General features: G+C 40.7%; 3 protein-coding genes across 3 annotated transcripts; all 3 read left to right on the top strand.

Annotated features, from left to right (window-relative positions):
* The first annotated feature begins 1072 nt into the window (after window positions 1-1072).
* Window positions 1073-2440, top strand: LOC141025970 (uncharacterized). The gene is made up of 3 exons (XM_073501904.1): window positions 1073-1362; window positions 2077-2171; window positions 2268-2440. Exons 1-3 carry the CDS (start codon window positions 1073-1075, stop codon window positions 2438-2440), a joined length of 558 nt encoding a protein of 185 aa, XP_073358005.1.
* A 2345-nt stretch (window positions 2441-4785) lies between these two features.
* On the top strand, window positions 4786-6233 carry LOC141025969 (uncharacterized). The gene is made up of 2 exons (XM_073501903.1): window positions 4786-5033; window positions 5870-6233. Exons 1-2 carry the CDS (start codon window positions 4786-4788, stop codon window positions 6231-6233), a joined length of 612 nt encoding a protein of 203 aa, XP_073358004.1.
* A 2345-nt stretch (window positions 6234-8578) lies between these two features.
* Window positions 8579-10083, top strand: LOC141025968 (uncharacterized). Its single transcript, XM_073501902.1, has 2 exons — window positions 8579-8826; window positions 9663-10083. The coding sequence occupies exons 1-2, from the start codon at window positions 8579-8581 to the stop codon at window positions 10081-10083; spliced, it is 669 nt and encodes a 222-aa protein (XP_073358003.1).
* Window positions 10084-18153: the final 8070 nt, after the last annotated feature.

Genomic DNA, 18153 nt, shown 5'->3' with positions numbered 1-18153 from the left:
TACCAAAACTTATTTAGCTTTATCATCGATTTCTCGATCAGTACTATAGTTAAGATATAATTTGTGATTTGTGCCCGCTGGACAAGTGACATTATTATGTAAACCATTTGATAATCCTTTTGAATATAGTCACAAATATATTTGAAAAAACTTATCTGGATTTATGTAACGCCAACACTACTGTCGACTAGTAACTCAGCAAAAATATGTTAAGGAAAAATTAAACTCTTATAGTACATCAGTACTGATAATTCTCACTCGTCAGTACAAGGCAGGGTAACCAAACACACCCATGAACACCTCAGAAAACATCGTTTCAAAAACAAGCTATGCCTGGTTCTTCCAGTCCTAGTTCAGAAAGTCCATTAGTACATAAAAATAATTACCTCAAGCAAACCGAAAAAATTGAAAGTGCAAATATAATACACCTGTACTGATGAAAAACTAGTTTATCTATAAAAATACTTTCAAAGATTATGTTGATATAAACAATCCTTTTAAAAAACAAAATTGTTTTAGAAAAGATTAGCATGACACACATAGTCGGACTGGTATTTGGTAAGTTCAATTAGACTTCAATCACCAGTCCAAGTACCCAAAGTAGAAGACTACAAACCTCCATCATCACCAACCCTGCCACGTGCAAGTGGGATAAGCAGCTGATAAGTACAGCTTGACAAGACGGATCAGTGCGACAATAAAATGACATCATCATTGACCCTGAGACGAGCAAGTGGGATAAGCAACTGATAAGTACAGCTTAACAAGACTACTCAGTGCGACCAGATTAATACCCTGGCAAATAAATTGGCTTGGACGATTGGTTCTTCCAGGCCACCGCCCGCGCCACTCACTGGGCGGTTGCCACAAGGGACTGCAAACGGCGACCCCACGACCACTACACCCACGTCCCCGATGAACCGCCTCCCACACATCCCCGTCCACGCACTGCAAAAACCCCATTGTCTTCCATCTCTGCCTCATTCCCAGAACCACCAAAGCCGCTTCCATCTCCACTACAGGCAAACCAGAAACTTCTCCCTCCCAAGCCCACAGTCGCCAGAGGAGAGCAATGGCGGAGGAACCGTCCGCCAAGCGTCATCATCGCGAGACATCCGACAAGAGCAGCAACCTCAACGTCGTTCGCGTCCCCGGCGAGAAGCGCGCGTACACCAAAACCCTCACAGGGGTTGAGCTCCACGGCAAGGAGACGTTGGAGATCGTCTACACCAGCGAACTAGACAAGGCCGACGAGATGATCTCCAGGCTCTGGAGGAAGGCTGGCGGCTTGCATCGTAGGATCATCGGCGTTGGTGTGCACTACACCAGGGAAGACGAACCTCCCCAGATGGAAGCAGTCCTGTAGTTGTCCGTGGAGGAACTCTGCCTGGTGTACCACATCGCAGCAGCCACAAAATGGTGACCCATACTACTCATTTCCCCTGTTTGGTTCATCTGTTTAATTAGTAATGTATCCTGAAAAGTTCATCGAACTTGTTTCCCAACTAGATGTACTAGTGTGGTTTGTGAAAGTGGATGCACTACTGCATTTTCTCAAGTAGATACACTATAAATGAATTTTTGAACCTAATGCACTGGATTACTATTTGAAAAATCTTGCAGAAGATTAATTTCTGAAGTTGATGTACCAGTGTAGTTTCTGATCTTGATCCGATAGTGTAGTTTGTGTACTCGGTGTATTAAAAAGATGTTCCTGAACTTGATGTAGTGAAGTAGTTTCTGAATTTGGTCTAATGTTATTTTCATAAGCAAAAAAACTAAGAACTTGGTGAAGCACTGGTATGTGTTGTCCTATTCAACAAAAGTAAACTAAACTAGTACTAAAGCAGCACATACAACATTGACTCAAACTATGTATAATCCAAAAAGAAAAATAACATAATGTACTTGAATTTAATTTCAGAACTTTGTTGTCTAGTTTCTGAAGTACATTCATCCATTAATTATGCTATATAAGCATCTACTTCATGGATTCATCGTTTGTAAAACAAAACAAAAATGAAGAATTTAAACATCAAAGTAATGCTAACCTTGAAAATGTCTCTCTCCTTGCAGGCCCAAGCGCCTGAACGAGATGCTGAAGTATGAGAAGTTGTTCACATTTGCCGGTTTCAGCATTGAAGGCGACAAAGAGAAGCTGAAGATGTCTGGTTTGGAGATCAACCCCAACAAGTACATCGACATTCAGCGCATTTGAAGATTTCCGTACACCGAAAAAGAGTACGACTCCTTGACTGATGTTGCAGCCAGCGTCATCCACCCATTCTACAAAGGCACGAAGAAGAACATCGACACGCAGGAAGACCACAAACTGTGGGGGATCAGCCCGCTGCCAGACAACCTCATCGAGTACGCAGGAGTAGATGCATACGCCATGTACAAGTCATGGACCCTGATCGACAACATCACAAATGGTTAGTAAATTTCAAAAGCGCGGGAGGCTTACCCCCAATACGACTGCCCCTTTTAGGGATGAAGATACATCAAAGTCTGCCTTCGTTTTGCTTCCGCTTGTGCTTGCCTTTTACCTTGTTGTTTCAGATTTATTGTTTGCTCTTGTTGGGTTGAACCAGTATATGATTATGACATGCTTATCATGGTTGAATAAGTTTACTTATGTCATCAAGTACATTGTTTTGCTTATCTCATTATATAAGTTTGGTAGCTTCGTATTTTGTTAATCCATCATTTCAAATTCAAAGTAGCTTCTGAATGGAACTTTGTGGCTGCTCTTCAGTACTAGTTATGAAGCAACTAATCACACAACGATGTTCCATGTGTAGTTTTGATTCTGTATTGTATAGAAAACATAACGTTGAAAACAATCAGTACAATTTGAGTTGCTTAACAACACTTCAAAAGTTGAAGCAGAAATTCTTAGTACTTCATGTACTGTTCTCATTCATATGTAGCTGCTAGAAAATTAACAAGTACTACAACAGAAAAAGTTAAGAAGCATCAGCACACACTTATGTTGGTCACTTGCAGACTAAGAATAACAGTACTATCACACTTGACCGGACAGTACATACTTACTACAATAAAAAGTACAAAGAAGCATCAGTTCGTAATCCCACAAAAAAATAAAATGTCAGACTAAGAACATAAGTGCTACTATGAATGGACTATCAGTACAACTTAGTCTACACGCAAGTACCATAGTGCTGAAAATGATACCAGAAGACCCTTGAGAACAATCACAAAAACAAGCACAAAAAGAAGGCAAAAAACTCAAATGAAAATATAACACTTCCACAAAATTCACAAGAACTAGAACAAAAAGTATCAGTCCAGGTTACAGGTGGAGTTAAGTACTAGATTCAAACCAAAATCCGCACAACGTAGGGCCAGCCGACCAGGGCCCACAGGTCATGAGAGATAGAGAGAGCGTCGTGTATAAGCGCTCAGGTAAGTATTCAGAGGAGTTCGACCAGTAGGACTCGGCCGCGCTAATAAATAGGTCGAGAGCCTCCTCCCTTAGCGAGGTGGGACTAAACCCAGATTACACGCACATCCAAGAGTCCCCAAATAGCCCGCGCGGGCCATTTGGGCCGGAAAACGGCCCAATAGCCTCCATTGTCTACAAACACCCCACCGATAAGGCCAGCTAAACAAAGCAGAGCGCGGGGCAAAGAAATATAAACTACAAAAAAGTTGGAAAACTGGAAATATAGAAGTTCAAAAAGCAATAATTTTAAATACAAAAGAACAAAAATAAAAATAATTATAGCTCTGCACCACGGATGATAAAAAAGGAAAAAATATGATACAAAAAAAATGAAACTCTAAAAAGCAGAGAACTTAATAGCCTATCTGTTAAAATGTACATAATTTAAAACACCGAATTAAAAATATTACTTTCAAGTTCAACTACTAAAATGCAAGAAGTTCAAATAGATAATGTTTGTCAATTCTGCTAAATTTCTTATTTATATAAAATCCGAAAAGTTCAACTACTAAAATGCAAGAAGTTCAAATAGATAATGTTTGTCAATTCTGCTAAATTTCTTATTTATATAAAATCTGTCCACACCTCAACGAACGATTTTGTCGTAAATAAAAAATTCAGTTCAATCATACATATGACATCAGTACTAAAAAAGCAGGAATAGTCTGGCCACTCACACCACTGTGACACCAAATTTCAAAACCGTACGCTGTATGAAATTACAATTCAGTTCACACAGCACTAAACCATAAGTGCACTAAAAAGAGAATACAAAAACCATAAAGGCCTAACTTAGGCTGGGACAGATGAAAATAAAGTAAATCCCAGTTTTGAGCAACAACTCCTAGGGCACTGAAATATGTTCTGAGATCAATTAGTGTATACAACTTCAGTGGAAAAACAAGAATTAACCTCCACACGGAAAAACATCACAAAGCATATGTCACTTAAACAATGCAAAATGCCATCATCACCACCCCTGAGACGTGCAAGTGGGATAAGCAGCTGGTAAGTACAGCTTGACAAGACTACTCAGTGCGACAGTAAAAACCCTTGGCTTGGACGGTTGGTTCTTCCAGGCCACCACCCGCGCCACCCACTGGGCGGTTGCCACAAGGGACTGCAAACGGCGACCCCACGACCACTACACCCACGTCCCCGACGAACTGCCTTCCACACATCCCCATCCACGCGCTGGAAATAACCCATTCTCTTCCATCTCTGCCTCATTCCCAGAACAACCATTGCCGCTTCCATCTTCACTGCAGACAAACCAGAAACTTCTCTGTCCCAATCCCAGTCGCCGGAGGAGGGCGATGGCGGAGGAACCGTCCACCAAGTGTCATCATGGCGAGACGTCCGACCAGAGCAACAACCCCGATGACGTTCACGTCCCCGGCAAGATGCACGCGTACACGAAAACCCTCACAGGGGTTGAGCTCCACGGCAAGGAGACGCCGGAGATTGTCTGCACCAGCGAACCAGACAAGGCCAACGAGATGATGAGCAGGCTCAGGATGAAGGGCGGTGGCTTGTATCCTAGCTTCATCGGAGTTGATGTGGAGTACACCAGCGAAGATGAACCTCCCTAGATGGCAGCAGTCCTACAGTTGTGCGTGGAGGAACTCTGCTTGGTGACCACATCGCAGCGGCCATAAAATGGTAACCCATACTACTGTTCATTCATCTGTTCTACTAGTACTACTCCCTAAAAATTTCATTAAACTTGTTTCCCAACTAGATGAACTACTATAGTTTGTGAAGTGGATGCACGAGTGCATGTTTCTCAAGTTACATGCATTTCTGAAATTATGAAGTGGATTGTTGCACCAGATAAGCATCTGAAACAGATGCACTGGATTAGCATCTGAAACTGATGCACTGGATTAGCATCTAAAAATTGTTTCACCAAATTAATTTCTGAACTTGATGTACTAGCATAGATTCTGATCTTGATGCACTAGTATAGTTTATAGAATTGATGTATTAAAAGTTGCTTTTAAACTTGATGTACACAAGTAGTTTCTGAACTTGGTCTGATGTAATTTTTAGCAGCAAAAAATGAAGTAAGAACTCGGTGAAGCACAGGTATAGGTCTTTTATTCAACAAAAACTAAACTAAACTTGAAGTAAGCAGCACATAGATCATTTACTCTGGTTATAGGTTCTCGAACTTGGTGAACCATTTGTTGAAGCACTGAAGATACCAAAAAATAAAAATGACATGGTGTAGTTGAATTTAATTTTAAAACTTTGTGTACTAGTTTCTGAACTACATTCAACCATGACTTATACTATATAAGCGTCTACCTCATGGGTTATCACTTGTAAACCAAAAAACAAAAGAATTAAATCTTCAAAAAAGAACACTAATCTTCAATATGTGTCTCCCCCTTGTAGGCCCAAGCGCCTCAAAGTGTTCCTGCAGGAGGGGAAATTGTACACATTTGCCGGTTTCAGCATTGAAGGTGACAAGCGGATGTTGAACAAGTCTGGTTTGGAGATCAACCCCAACAACTTCATCGACATGCAGCGCAAGTGGAAAGTTCCACCCACCAGGAAATTGTACGAGTCCTTGGCCGATGTTGCAGCCAGCGTCATCCACCCATTCTACAAAGGCACGAAGAAGAACATCGACACGCAGGAAGACCACAAACTGTGGGGGATCAGCCCGCTGCCAGACAACCTCATCGAGTACGCAGGAGTAGATGCATACGCCATGTACAAGTCATGGACCCTGATCGACAACATCACAAATGGTTAGTAAATTTCAAAAGCGCGGGAGGCTTACCCCCAATACGACTGCCCCTTTTAGGGATGAAGATACATCAAAGTCTGCCTTCGTTTTGCTTCCGCTTGTGCTTGCCTTTTACCTCGTTGTTTCAGATTTATTGTTTGCTCTTGTTGGGTTGAACCAGTATATGATTATGACATGCTTATCATGGTTGAATAAGTTTACTTATGTCATCAAGTACATTGTTTTGCTTATCTCATTATATAAGTTTGGTAGCTTCGTATTTTGTTAATCCATCATTTCAAATTCAAAGTAGCTTCTGAATGGAACTTTGTGGCTGCTCTTCAGTACTAGTTATGAAGCAACTAATCACACAACGATGTTCCATGTGTAGTTTTGATTCTGTATTGTATAGAAAACATAACGTTGAAAACAATCAGTACAATTTGAGTTGCTTAACAACACTTCAAAAGTTGAAGCAGAAATTCTTAGTACTTCATGTACTGTTCTCATTCATATGTAGCTGCTAGAAAATTAACAAGTACTACAACAGAAAAAGTTAAGAAGCATCAGCACACACTTATGTTGGTCACTTGCAGACTAAGAATAACAGTACTATCACACTTGACCGGACAGTACATACTTACTACAATAAAAAGTACAAAGAAGCATCAGTTCGTAATCCCACAAAAAAATAAAATGTCAGACTAAGAACATAAGTGCTACTATGAATGGACTATCAGTACAACTTAGTCTACACGCAAGTACCATAGTGCTGAAAATGATACCAGAAGACCCTTGAGAACAATCACAAAAACAAGCACAAAAAGAAGGCAAAAAACTCAAATGAAAATATAACACTTCCACAAAATTCACAAGAACTAGAACAAAAAGTATCAGTCCAGGTTACAGGTGGAGTTAAGTACTAGATTCAAACCAAAATCCGCACAACGTAGGGCCAGCCGACCAGGGCCCACAGGTCATGAGAGATAGAGAGAGCGTCATGTATAAGCGCTCAGGTAAGTATTCAGAGGAGTTCGACCAGTAGGACTCGGCCGCGCTAATAAATAGGTCGAGAGCCTCCTCCCTTAGCGAGGTGGGACTAAACCCAGATTACACGCACATCCAAGAGTCCCCAAATAGCCCGCGCGGGCCATTTGGGCCGGAAAACGGCCCAATAGCCTCCATTGTCTACAAACACCCCACCGATAAGGCCAGCTAAACAAAGCAGAGCGCGGGGCAAAGAAATATAAACTACAAAAAAGTTGGAAAACTGGAAATATAGAAGTTCAAAAAGCAATAATTTTAAATACAAAAGAACAAAAATAAAAATAATTATAGCTCTGCACCACGGATGATAAAAAAGGAAAAAATATGATACAAAAAAAATGAAACTCTAAAAAGCAGAGAACTTAATAGCCTATCTGTTAAAATGTACATAATTTAAAACACCGAATTAAAAATATTACTTTCAAGTTCAACTACTAAAATGCAAGAAGTTCAAATAGATAATGTTTGTCAATTCTGCTAAATTTCTTATTTATATAAAATCCGAAAAGTTCAACTACTAAAATGCAAGAAGTTCAAATAGATAATGTTTGTCAATTCTGCTAAATTTCTTATTTATATAAAATCTGTCCACACCTCAACGAACGATTTTGTCGTAAATAAAAAATTCAGTTCAATCATACATATGACATCAGTACTAAAAAAGCAGGAATAGTCTGGCCACTCACACCACTGTGACACCAAATTTCAAAACCGTACGCTGTATGAAATTACAATTCAGTTCACACAGCACTAAACCATAAGTGCACTAAAAAGAGAATACAAAAACCATAAAGGCCTAACTTAGGCTGGGACAGATGAAAATAAAGTAAATCCCAGTTTTGAGCAACAACTCCTAGGGCACTGAAATATGTTCTGAGATCAATTAGTGTATACAACTTCAGTGGAAAAACAAGAATTAACCTCCACACGGAAAAACATCACAAAGCATATGTCACTTAAACAATGCAAAATGCCATCATCACCACCCCTGAGACGTGCAAGTGGGATAAGCAGCTGGTAAGTACAGCTTGACAAGACTACTCAGTGCGACAGTAAAAACCCTTGGCTTGGACGGTTGGTTCTTCCAGGCCACCACCCGCGCCACCCACTGGGCGGTTGCCACAAGGGACTGCAAACGGCGACCCCACGACCACTACACCCACGTCCCCGACGAACTGCCTTCCACACATCCCCATCCACGCGCTGGAAATAACCCATTCTCTTCCATCTCTGCCTCATTCCCAGAACAACCATTGCCGCTTCCATCTTCACTGCAGACAAACCAGAAACTTCTCTGTCCCAATCCCAGTCGCCGGAGGAGGGCGATGGCGGAGGAACCGTCCACCAAGTGTCATCATGGCGAGACGTCCGACCAGAGCAACAACCCCGATGACGTTCACGTCCCCGGCAAGATGCACGCGTACACGAAAACCCTCACAGGGGTTGAGCTCCACGGCAAGGAGACGCCGGAGATTGTCTGCACCAGCGAACCAGACAAGGCCAACGAGATGATGAGCAGGCTCAGGATGAAGGGCGGTGGCTTGTATCCTAGCTTCATCGGAGTTGATGTGGAGTACACCAGCGAAGATGAACCTCCCTAGATGGCAGCAGTCCTGCAGTTGTGCGTGGAGGAACTCTGCTTGGTGACCACATCGCAGCGGCCATAAAATGGTAACCCATACTACTGTTCATTCATCTGTTCTACTAGTACTACTCCCTAAAAATTTCATTAAACTTGTTTCCCAACTAGATGAACTACTATAGTTTGTGAAGTGGATGCACGAGTGCATGTTTCTCAAGTTACATGCATTTCTGAAATTATGAAGTGGATTGTTGCACCAGATAAGCATCTGAAACAGATGCACTGGATTAGCATCTGAAACTGATGCACTGGATTAGCATCTAAAAATTGTTTCACCAAATTAATTTCTGAACTTGATGTACTAGCATAGATTCTGATCTTGATGCACTAGTATAGTTTATAGAATTGATGTATTAAAAGTTGCTTTTAAACTTGATGTACACAAGTAGTTTCTGAACTTGGTCTGATGTAATTTTTAGCAGCAAAAAATGAAGTAAGAACTCGGTGAAGCACAGGTATAGGTCTTTTATTCAACAAAAACTAAACTAAACTTGAAGTAAGCAGCACATAGATCATTTACTCTGGTTATAGGTTCTCGAACTTGGTGAACCATTTGTTGAAGCACTGAAGATACCAAAAAATAAAAATGACATGGTGTAGTTGAATTTAATTTTAAAACTTTGTGTACTAGTTTCTGAACTACATTCAACCATGACTTATACTATATAAGCGTCTACCTCATGGGTTATCACTTGTAAACCAAAAAACAAAAGAATTAAATCTTCAAAAAAGAACACTAATCTTCAATATGTGTCTCCCCCTTGTAGGCCCAAGCGCCTCAAAGTGTTCCTGCAGGAGGGGAAATTGTACACATTTGCCGGTTTCAGCATTGAAGGTGACAAGCGGATGTTGAACAAGTCTGGTTTGGAGATCAACCCCAACAACTTCATCGACATGCAGCGCAAGTGGAAAGTTCCACCCACCAGGAAATTGTACGAGTCCTTGGCCGATGTTGCAGCCAGCGTCATCCACCCATTCTACAAAGGCATGAAGAAGAAAATCGACACGCGGGAAGACCACAAACTATGGGGGATCGGCCCACTGCCAGACAAGCTCATCGGGTACGCAGGAATAGATGCATACGCCACGTACAAGTCATGGAAGATAATTGACAACATCACAACAGGTTGGGAAATTGCAAAAGAGCAGGAGGATGACCCCTACTACCACTGCCACTTCGCGGGATGAAGAGACATGAAAGTATGCCTTCCTGTTGCTCGCGCTTCTGCTTGTCCTTAATCTTGTTGATTCAGATTTGTAGTTTGCTTTCGTTAAGTTGAACCAGCTTCCTTATGTTATGTGTGTCAGGGTTTGAACAAGTTTGCCTATGTCTATCAAGTACATCATTTGCTTATGTCGTTCGACAAATTTGCTAGCTTCCCATTTGTTTATCCATCATTTGAAGTTGAAGTAGGTTGTGAATGAAACTTGATGGCTGCTATGCAGCACTAGTCACGGAGCAACAAATCACACATGGATATTTTCACAAAAAACAGTGGCAGACTAACTAAGGACAACAACAAATAGTAGCCTTGGACGCTCAATACAGCTTAGTCATGTACGGTAGTGCTATCACACTAAAAAGCAGTTTTTAGTTTCAGAAGAACACTAAAAAGACTAAGTTTCAGCCGAGGACAACATTCAGTACTAACAACATCATGCTAATATTAGTTACAAAATTACTAAGTACTGCAACAGGAAAAGGAAAGAACCATCAGTACATATTTCCTAGTCACTAGCATGCTAGGATTGAAAGTACTAGTACACTTGAACACACAGTACATTCATTCTACAATAATAAAAAGGAGCGGGAAGCTTCAGTTCACATTCCCTAAAACAGTGACACACTAAGAATAACAGTCATAGCACAATTGAAATCTCAGTACAACTTAGTCTTTACGGCAAGTACTATGATGATACCAAATGTTGCCTTGAGAAGAACCACAGCCTAGAAAAAAGAAGACCAAAACTAAATCAAAAAGATGTCAGTTCGACCAAGGAGAAAAATCACAAGAAAGATGACAGAAGCATCAGCCCACAATGACCACTGAGGTACTAGTTTCAAACAACTCAAAAAAAATGATCAAAGTACTAGCACAATTGAAATCTCAGTACAACTTAGTTTTTTCGGTAAGTACTATGATGATACCAATTAATGCCTTGAGAAAGAAGGCCAAGACTCAACCAAAATAGATTACAGTTCAACCATGGATAAAAATTCACAAAAACAAACAACAGAAGCTTCAGTCCACATTGACTAGTGAAGTAGTTATGAACTTAATAGGGCTATCTGTTAAATGTAGCTAATTTAAACTAGTGCTTTAACTTTTACTATGAAGTTCAACTACTAAAATTCAAGAAGTTCAAACAAAAATTTGGCTCTCAAATTTTGCTAAATTTCTTATACTTAAGTAAAATCTGGCTAGAGATCACGTAGCAACTTCGTCGTAAATAATTTCAATCCCAAAAAAAACTTCAGTTCTAATACATTATATGAAATCAGTTCTACATAACAAGGAAGCGTCACTCCACTCACGCTAGATCCACAAGTGCTATCATGACACAAAAGTTTAAAAGCCTTACACTGAATGAGATTACAATTTAGTACTAACAGAACTATACCATAAGTACAAGAAAAGAGGGTACACAAACTATAAAGGTCCAACTTAGGTTGGGACAGATGAAAATAAAATAAATCTCATTTTTCAGCAACAACTCGTAATGCACTTGAAAAAAGGTGTTTTCAGTTCAACTAGTGTATAAGACTTCAGTACAAAAAATAAAACTTAACCAAAACGAATTCCCGATGAAACATACACAAGTGAAACAGTTATTCAACCACACTAACATCATGGAAAAAAGTTTGTTAAACATTGTGCCACACTTAAACACAACACAAAATATACCAGTTATTACATAGTACCTGACAAGACATCCAAACACTACAAACAAAGCCTACAATGCTTTCAAGAGATATATCACACAACTATCCCATTCACTACGCAAATGATGACCATTTCTTCTATGCACCAGGAGCCAAAGCCTGAACCTCCTTGGGAAGCTCCGTCACCAGAAGCTGGTTATTCCGGTTGAACACAACTCTATACAAATCCTCAGCGTTCCAATCAAATATGCGAGGCTGCAACACAATAAAACAAATTATCAAAAATCATGACACATAAAAAATGAATACACAATAAGCCAAACACAGAAAGTGAAAAGCTCAACTAGAACCCACATCATTATTTCGAATGTTCTCAACGATCTTTTCACCATCATAGGATCTCGCATACTTCAGAGTATAATGGCCACATTCATTCGCCCCTTGAAGTGGAACCTTGACAAACGTTGGTTTCTTTGCAAGAACCTCCCATTTGGAATGCTTGCTCGCATTGTACTGAGCATCACCATACACAGCCTTCATTACTTGGACCAATCTAGAGATCTGTAAAAAAAGAAAAGAAACCACACATTTTCAGGTCTCAGAAAAGCAGAAACAAAGATGCGGAAAAATTAATCCAGTACAGATAATAAATGTCACTCACAATCGTCTCACAGTCTTTATGATAGGTGTTCTTTGAAGGACGATGGTTCTTCTTATAAGGTAAAGAGTCAAGGATGTCGATGCTACTTCGGTACCGATTCATGACATATAAGGAAAAGTGGTTCACTTTCCTATCCTTTGATAAAACCATAGGTTTGGATAGAGGGATCATGATCTAAAAATAAATGACCAAAAAAGAGATATTAAATATTCAAAATAAAAACCAGCATGACAACAAACAAATAAAACCGAAAATCAGCTAGTAGATCTCACAAGGTCGGCACTGAGCAAGTCTTCCTTATCTTTAACATAGCTCTTGAAATTTTTTGCTGCACTCTCCACATTAAACTCTTTATCTTGATCACCGTAAAACGTACTGTCAAGCACAACCTGGAAAAAGACAAAAAAGAAATAGACAGGGGAAAAGGATCAACAAGCAAAGTATTATTAAAACTCATAAAACAATAGCCAGTCTTGTTTAATGGAAACAAGCGATCTGATTGATTACCGTGATGAAATATGGACTCAGCAATACCCTTTTCCCAAACGCAAAATCAACATTTCTCTCGGGATCTTGCTTCCAATCATCAATGAGGAAGTCCATTACATCACCCTCCATCATTTGCCCAGGTGCAAAAACTTCCCAGATGCGTTTCCCAGTGAAGCTAGTTACGCTATCATCAGGTTGAGGTATCATTGAGAATGTATTCCTGCAGCACACACAAGAACAAAAAGCAGGGGAAGCAAGATAAGGCATTCATAGCAGTTCAAGTTGTATAAAAAGAAACAGTTCAGGTCTTATTTATCTAGCAGTTAGAAACAACAGAAGAAAAGAAGAGGAAACCAAATGAGAGATACTCACTCAGCATACTTCTCACGTCCTTCATCACTAAGCAACAGATTATACAACTTGCGAGCCTTGTCCAGATGAGGGAAATTATGAGGGTGAAGCTGCTGCACAGGGGAGCAAAACTTCATAGGAGCTCTGGGTGCACGCTTCGTGCTTACAACATTGCCAGAATCCAAACCAGGATCCTTCCTACCAGCACCAGCTCTACATGCCACTATTCTAGCAAGGGGAGATACACCCTTGGCAGCAGCGCTCCTGGTGACTCTTCCCATGCCAGCAATCTTGTCAAACGAATCATCATCATTGTCTATCAATTCCACAATGGGATTCTTGGGCGTAGAGGGGCTCTCTGCACAAGCAGCCGTAGAACCTTTTAGAGCTCCCAATCGCCCCTTCATAACACCAGATCTTGTCTTTTCGGGAGAATTAAAATCAATAGATAAACGCTCGAGCTCCGAGAACTGGCTGCCAATGATCTTGTAGTCATGCTCACAAAGATCCAGCCACTCACCTGCAAAAATAGAAAAAGAAGGAGCGCATCAAGGGTAAGTTCAAATACATAATTCATGACAGTACTAGTCAAGAAGTACAAGCTGCAAAAAATTACAAAAGGTCATGCATACGTACATGGTTCGATTCCAAACAAACCCCGGAAGTCAACATCAAACACATTGCTAGTTGCGCAGGTATACAGCAAAGTCTTCCTAATGTCAAGAATATCTTCGTGGCTGTAATCCAACATTTCAATCACACTATCCTCCCGGCAATGATAGGTCTTGCAGTTTTGTAGCATAAAGAAGCCACAATCATGCCTGTTGACAAACAAAAAACTAAAGGGTACATCACAAATTCGAAATACAAGAACATCATCCTCCCAGCAACAAAAACAACTAATAAAAATCATTAAAAACGGATACTCACGTGTTTTTCTACTGCGGCATCCGCACAAACTCGCAAGACAAACTATCAATATGCGCCGGCGAGAACGGTTTGGCCGTGTCTACGCTTGACTCCCTCCAAAGCTTCTTTATGTTATCTGTCATAGTCCTTAAGAATCTAACTGCATAACTCCAGGTTTCATATCGGACTGAATCAAGACACTCGAAACGACAGAACCTCAAATTCAAAACAATCAAGCACCAATGCCCAGATTCTTCACTAGGCTTCATGGCAGTCACAAATGACGACGGATCAAAAGTAGGGAAAAGAAGCTGAAAAATAAATCACAGAGGAAAAATGAATTTAACAAATCATAATGAAAGAAAAAATTCAGCCTCCAAAAAATAAAATAAAAGAGGGAAATTGAAATTCAGACGTACAAACAAATTAGATAATCATAAGTTCTAATTGAGTAAGCAACCCACTACAAAAAATAAATGCTACTCAAGTTTATATCGACCGCCCAAACTTGCAACAAACATATCAGTTCAATTTCCTTGCGACAATAAGTGCAGCTTTATAAAAAGAAGCACACTTCATTCATAAGTAGAGGGGTAAAAAGCAGGCTACTCAAGTTCATTCCCACCTCCCAAACTTGTAAGAAAACATGACAGTTATAGTTCATGAGTACAAAAAGTTCAAGTTCACCTACTTGTTCAAAACCATCAGCCCCTGATCTCGTGAACCACTGTAGCACATTGGCATCAATATGTCCATCACGGATCTTGGTCTGTTGTACAAAAAGAACAACAACAGTTAGAAAATTGCCAAAATAACTTATCATCCTATCTACAAAGCAAACTACTGACCGTCACCCATCTGGGAACTATCAACTTGTCAGTGTCTTGGTACTTTTGACGTAGAGAATATAAAACAACTTCAGCACTGTCTGAGTTGAGCATGCCAGTGGGGACAAACGCTTTAGCAATAGAACCAACACTGGCATCACATTCTCTATTTTGAAACATCGGCTTGTCACTAGGAAAACACAAAAGATTACATGAATTAAAACTAATGTAATAACAACAATAGTCATACGAGAGAAAGAAAAAGAGAAGAAAATGATATGGGCAAAATCCCAAACTAACCGTTTCCCACGGTTCGTGTGCAACCTCGTAACAACGAAGAAAAACAAATCAACCTTAACAACATTAGCACCGTCTGCTTGCAGAAAAATAAGAAAAATAATAAGTTCAAGCAATACAAGTGACATGTCCAAAATGCCATAAATGAGAAGTACGCCTCATTTACATGTCCTTACCTGCACTATCAGTGTTTGACGACGGGAGTTCCTGTGATGACACCAATATGCCTCCAGTTTCAGGGTTTGACGATGGAAGATCTTGTGAGGACAGCAATATGCTTGCGCTTTCAGGGTCTGAAGAAAGAAAATCCTGGGACGACAGGAGCGCCTCCTTCATCAAGGGGCCAGAAGAAATTGATAGAAGTAAATCATCATCCATAGATGGCACCTCCTCCATGCTAGAGGCATCTTGTAATGCATCACCGTAATCAAGCCCTCCAGGCAGGAAATTTTCTAGCAGGAAATCTTCACAATCAGAAAGATTTTCATTCCCAGCAATACCAACACCAGATGATTTGGAATCAAGTATGGTGGCAGCACCAACATCCTCATCAGCAACTTTGGTACCAACATCACGCCCACTACTCAATGGAACATCATAAGCATCATCTCCACCACTAAAAGCAGCCTCACGCTCAACATCAGTCATCTGAAAAAATAAAATTGCGGAAAAAGTGAATAATATGAGTAAAACTAACAAGCAAAAAAAGTTAGCAAGAGGTGCACAGAAAAACAAACCTTAGCAGCATCCACAGCAACATCATCGATCTTGCTGCTACTAACATTCAAAGGAACATCACCAATGGTCAAACAAGGCTTGCCGCCAACAACAGGACCCTGATTCATAGTAATGAAGCAAAAAAAAATGCTATTATTAGCAATAATAAACACAAGGAATTAAACCGCACTAACAAAAAGGTAGATATCACCTACAAACTCTTAAAGGTGTGGGATAGAAAATTGAACATGTAAGGCACATTGGTGCCCATGAAAATTCAAGAATATATATAAACACAACAAAAATAAAAATAACCTTGCACTTATCAGTAGATGGATCATTAACTCCACAGTCAACAGCAGCCTCAACATTATGACTGGTCTCCTGCATGAAAGAAAAATTAATAAGCAGATGAACATGAGAAAGTTCAACTACAATACTGACAGCAGAACAACATAGTAAACAATGCAAAATATCAAGAAATGACTCAGATCAACAACAGGGGGCTCCAGGCCAACATCATTCGTATGTTGATCAGAAACATTAGCCTTAGTACCATCACCGGCCCTGCTGTCGGTGGCAGCAGCCTCATCCTGCTCAATCTGCCTGATAACAACATTTGCACTTTCTTCATATGGCTTGCAGCGAGAGTCTTGCATACTTTTGAAACGCTTCATGTTGTTCAACAGACGAGACGAGCTCTGAACTAGATGGGCATCACCATCACGCATATCACCAATTAAAATTCTCTCCATCTCAATATAGTCCGCTACTTCCTCAGCATTAAATTGATGACCTTCAAGAAGGATACCATTGATACAGCTCAGACGCTCTACTGTAGTTGGGATCTTTTGCAGCTCAGAACACACATTACTAAAAATATGCTCAGCACGCTCCAACGCAGAAACAACTACATCAATACCAAAACCCTGCCTCTGTGAAGTACTAGCCTTACTAGGGCTAGGGGGAGATAACCAGCACCCTCAACACCACGGCCATCTCTCAACTCATCGTGCAGAGATGAAATCTTGGGAACCTGAGACAAGGGCATCTCCAAGACTGGTCGTTTATACACTCGGAATAATGCAACCTCCTCTTGAGTTTTCCACTACAAACAAGGGGAAAAAGAGTTAATTAATCAATGCAACACACAGGGAAAAATAAACATTATATTAACAGATTTATATCAACAGTACTAACGATCTTTAACTGTCAGTGCCAATTTGTTAGTATTTACGAACAGGCCAGTTGAACAAAGAGAATCAGTTCAACCACACATGACACAACAGTACTAAAAATCGTACCTAAACCTCACAAAGCTTAAGAAATGACAAAATCTAAATAGGTAACCCTGCACTACACATGTTCACTCCAGCAAAAATAGCTAGACCTAAATAAAAAAGGTGCAAGACACGACAGAAATAGAACTCACGGAAGCTTCCCAAACACCCAAGTCTTTGGATCTACGTTGCCTTTTTTTATCAAATCTGTCGGATTTCGGGATCCGGCAAAACCCTCAAGGTTCGAACACTGGGTTGCGCACGAAGATCTCTCCCTCCTCTAGCTCACGCACTCACCGCGATCTCAAAGCTCAGCGTGTCGAACTCATAGAACAAAGGACACATGGTTTCTACTGGTTCAGGCCACCGATGTGGTGTAATACCCTACTCCAGTGTGGTGTGGTGGATTGCCCCTTGGGCCGAGGAAGAACTTGGACAAGGGACGAACAGCCTCCTGAGGAGAGGTGTTCTTGAGCCCGGTGAGCTTGTGAGTGTGTGGAAGATCTGAATGGTCCAGGATCCGTCCCCTCCTACTGTGGTGGCTAGTCCTATTTATAGAGGCCCTGGTCCTCTTCCCAAATGTAGGCGGGAAGGGATCCAACAACGGCCAAATTTGAAGGGAGACAACTAGTACAAGTTATCCTGACTAAAGGTGGTCTTCGCCTACCAAAGGCTCTGGTGGTGCGTCCTGGGCTCCACGGTGACCTCCGTCCTGCTGGTCTTGGTCTTGTTGCACCGATATGGAAACCTTTGTATGATGCCTCAGGACTCCTCGCCTGCTATTGCCTCTCTAGCACCAAAGAGGAAACGGGTACACTGCGCGCGCTGGCGCCCGCCTGGCCT

This window comes from Aegilops tauschii, chromosome 6 (assembly GCF_002575655.3).
Source record: "Aegilops tauschii subsp. strangulata cultivar AL8/78 chromosome 6, Aet v6.0, whole genome shotgun sequence".
Lineage (NCBI taxonomy): Eukaryota > Viridiplantae > Streptophyta > Magnoliopsida > Poales > Poaceae > Aegilops > Aegilops tauschii.
Note: the sequence above shows the minus strand (reverse complement) of the source record. Positions and strands in the feature narration are given on the sequence as shown.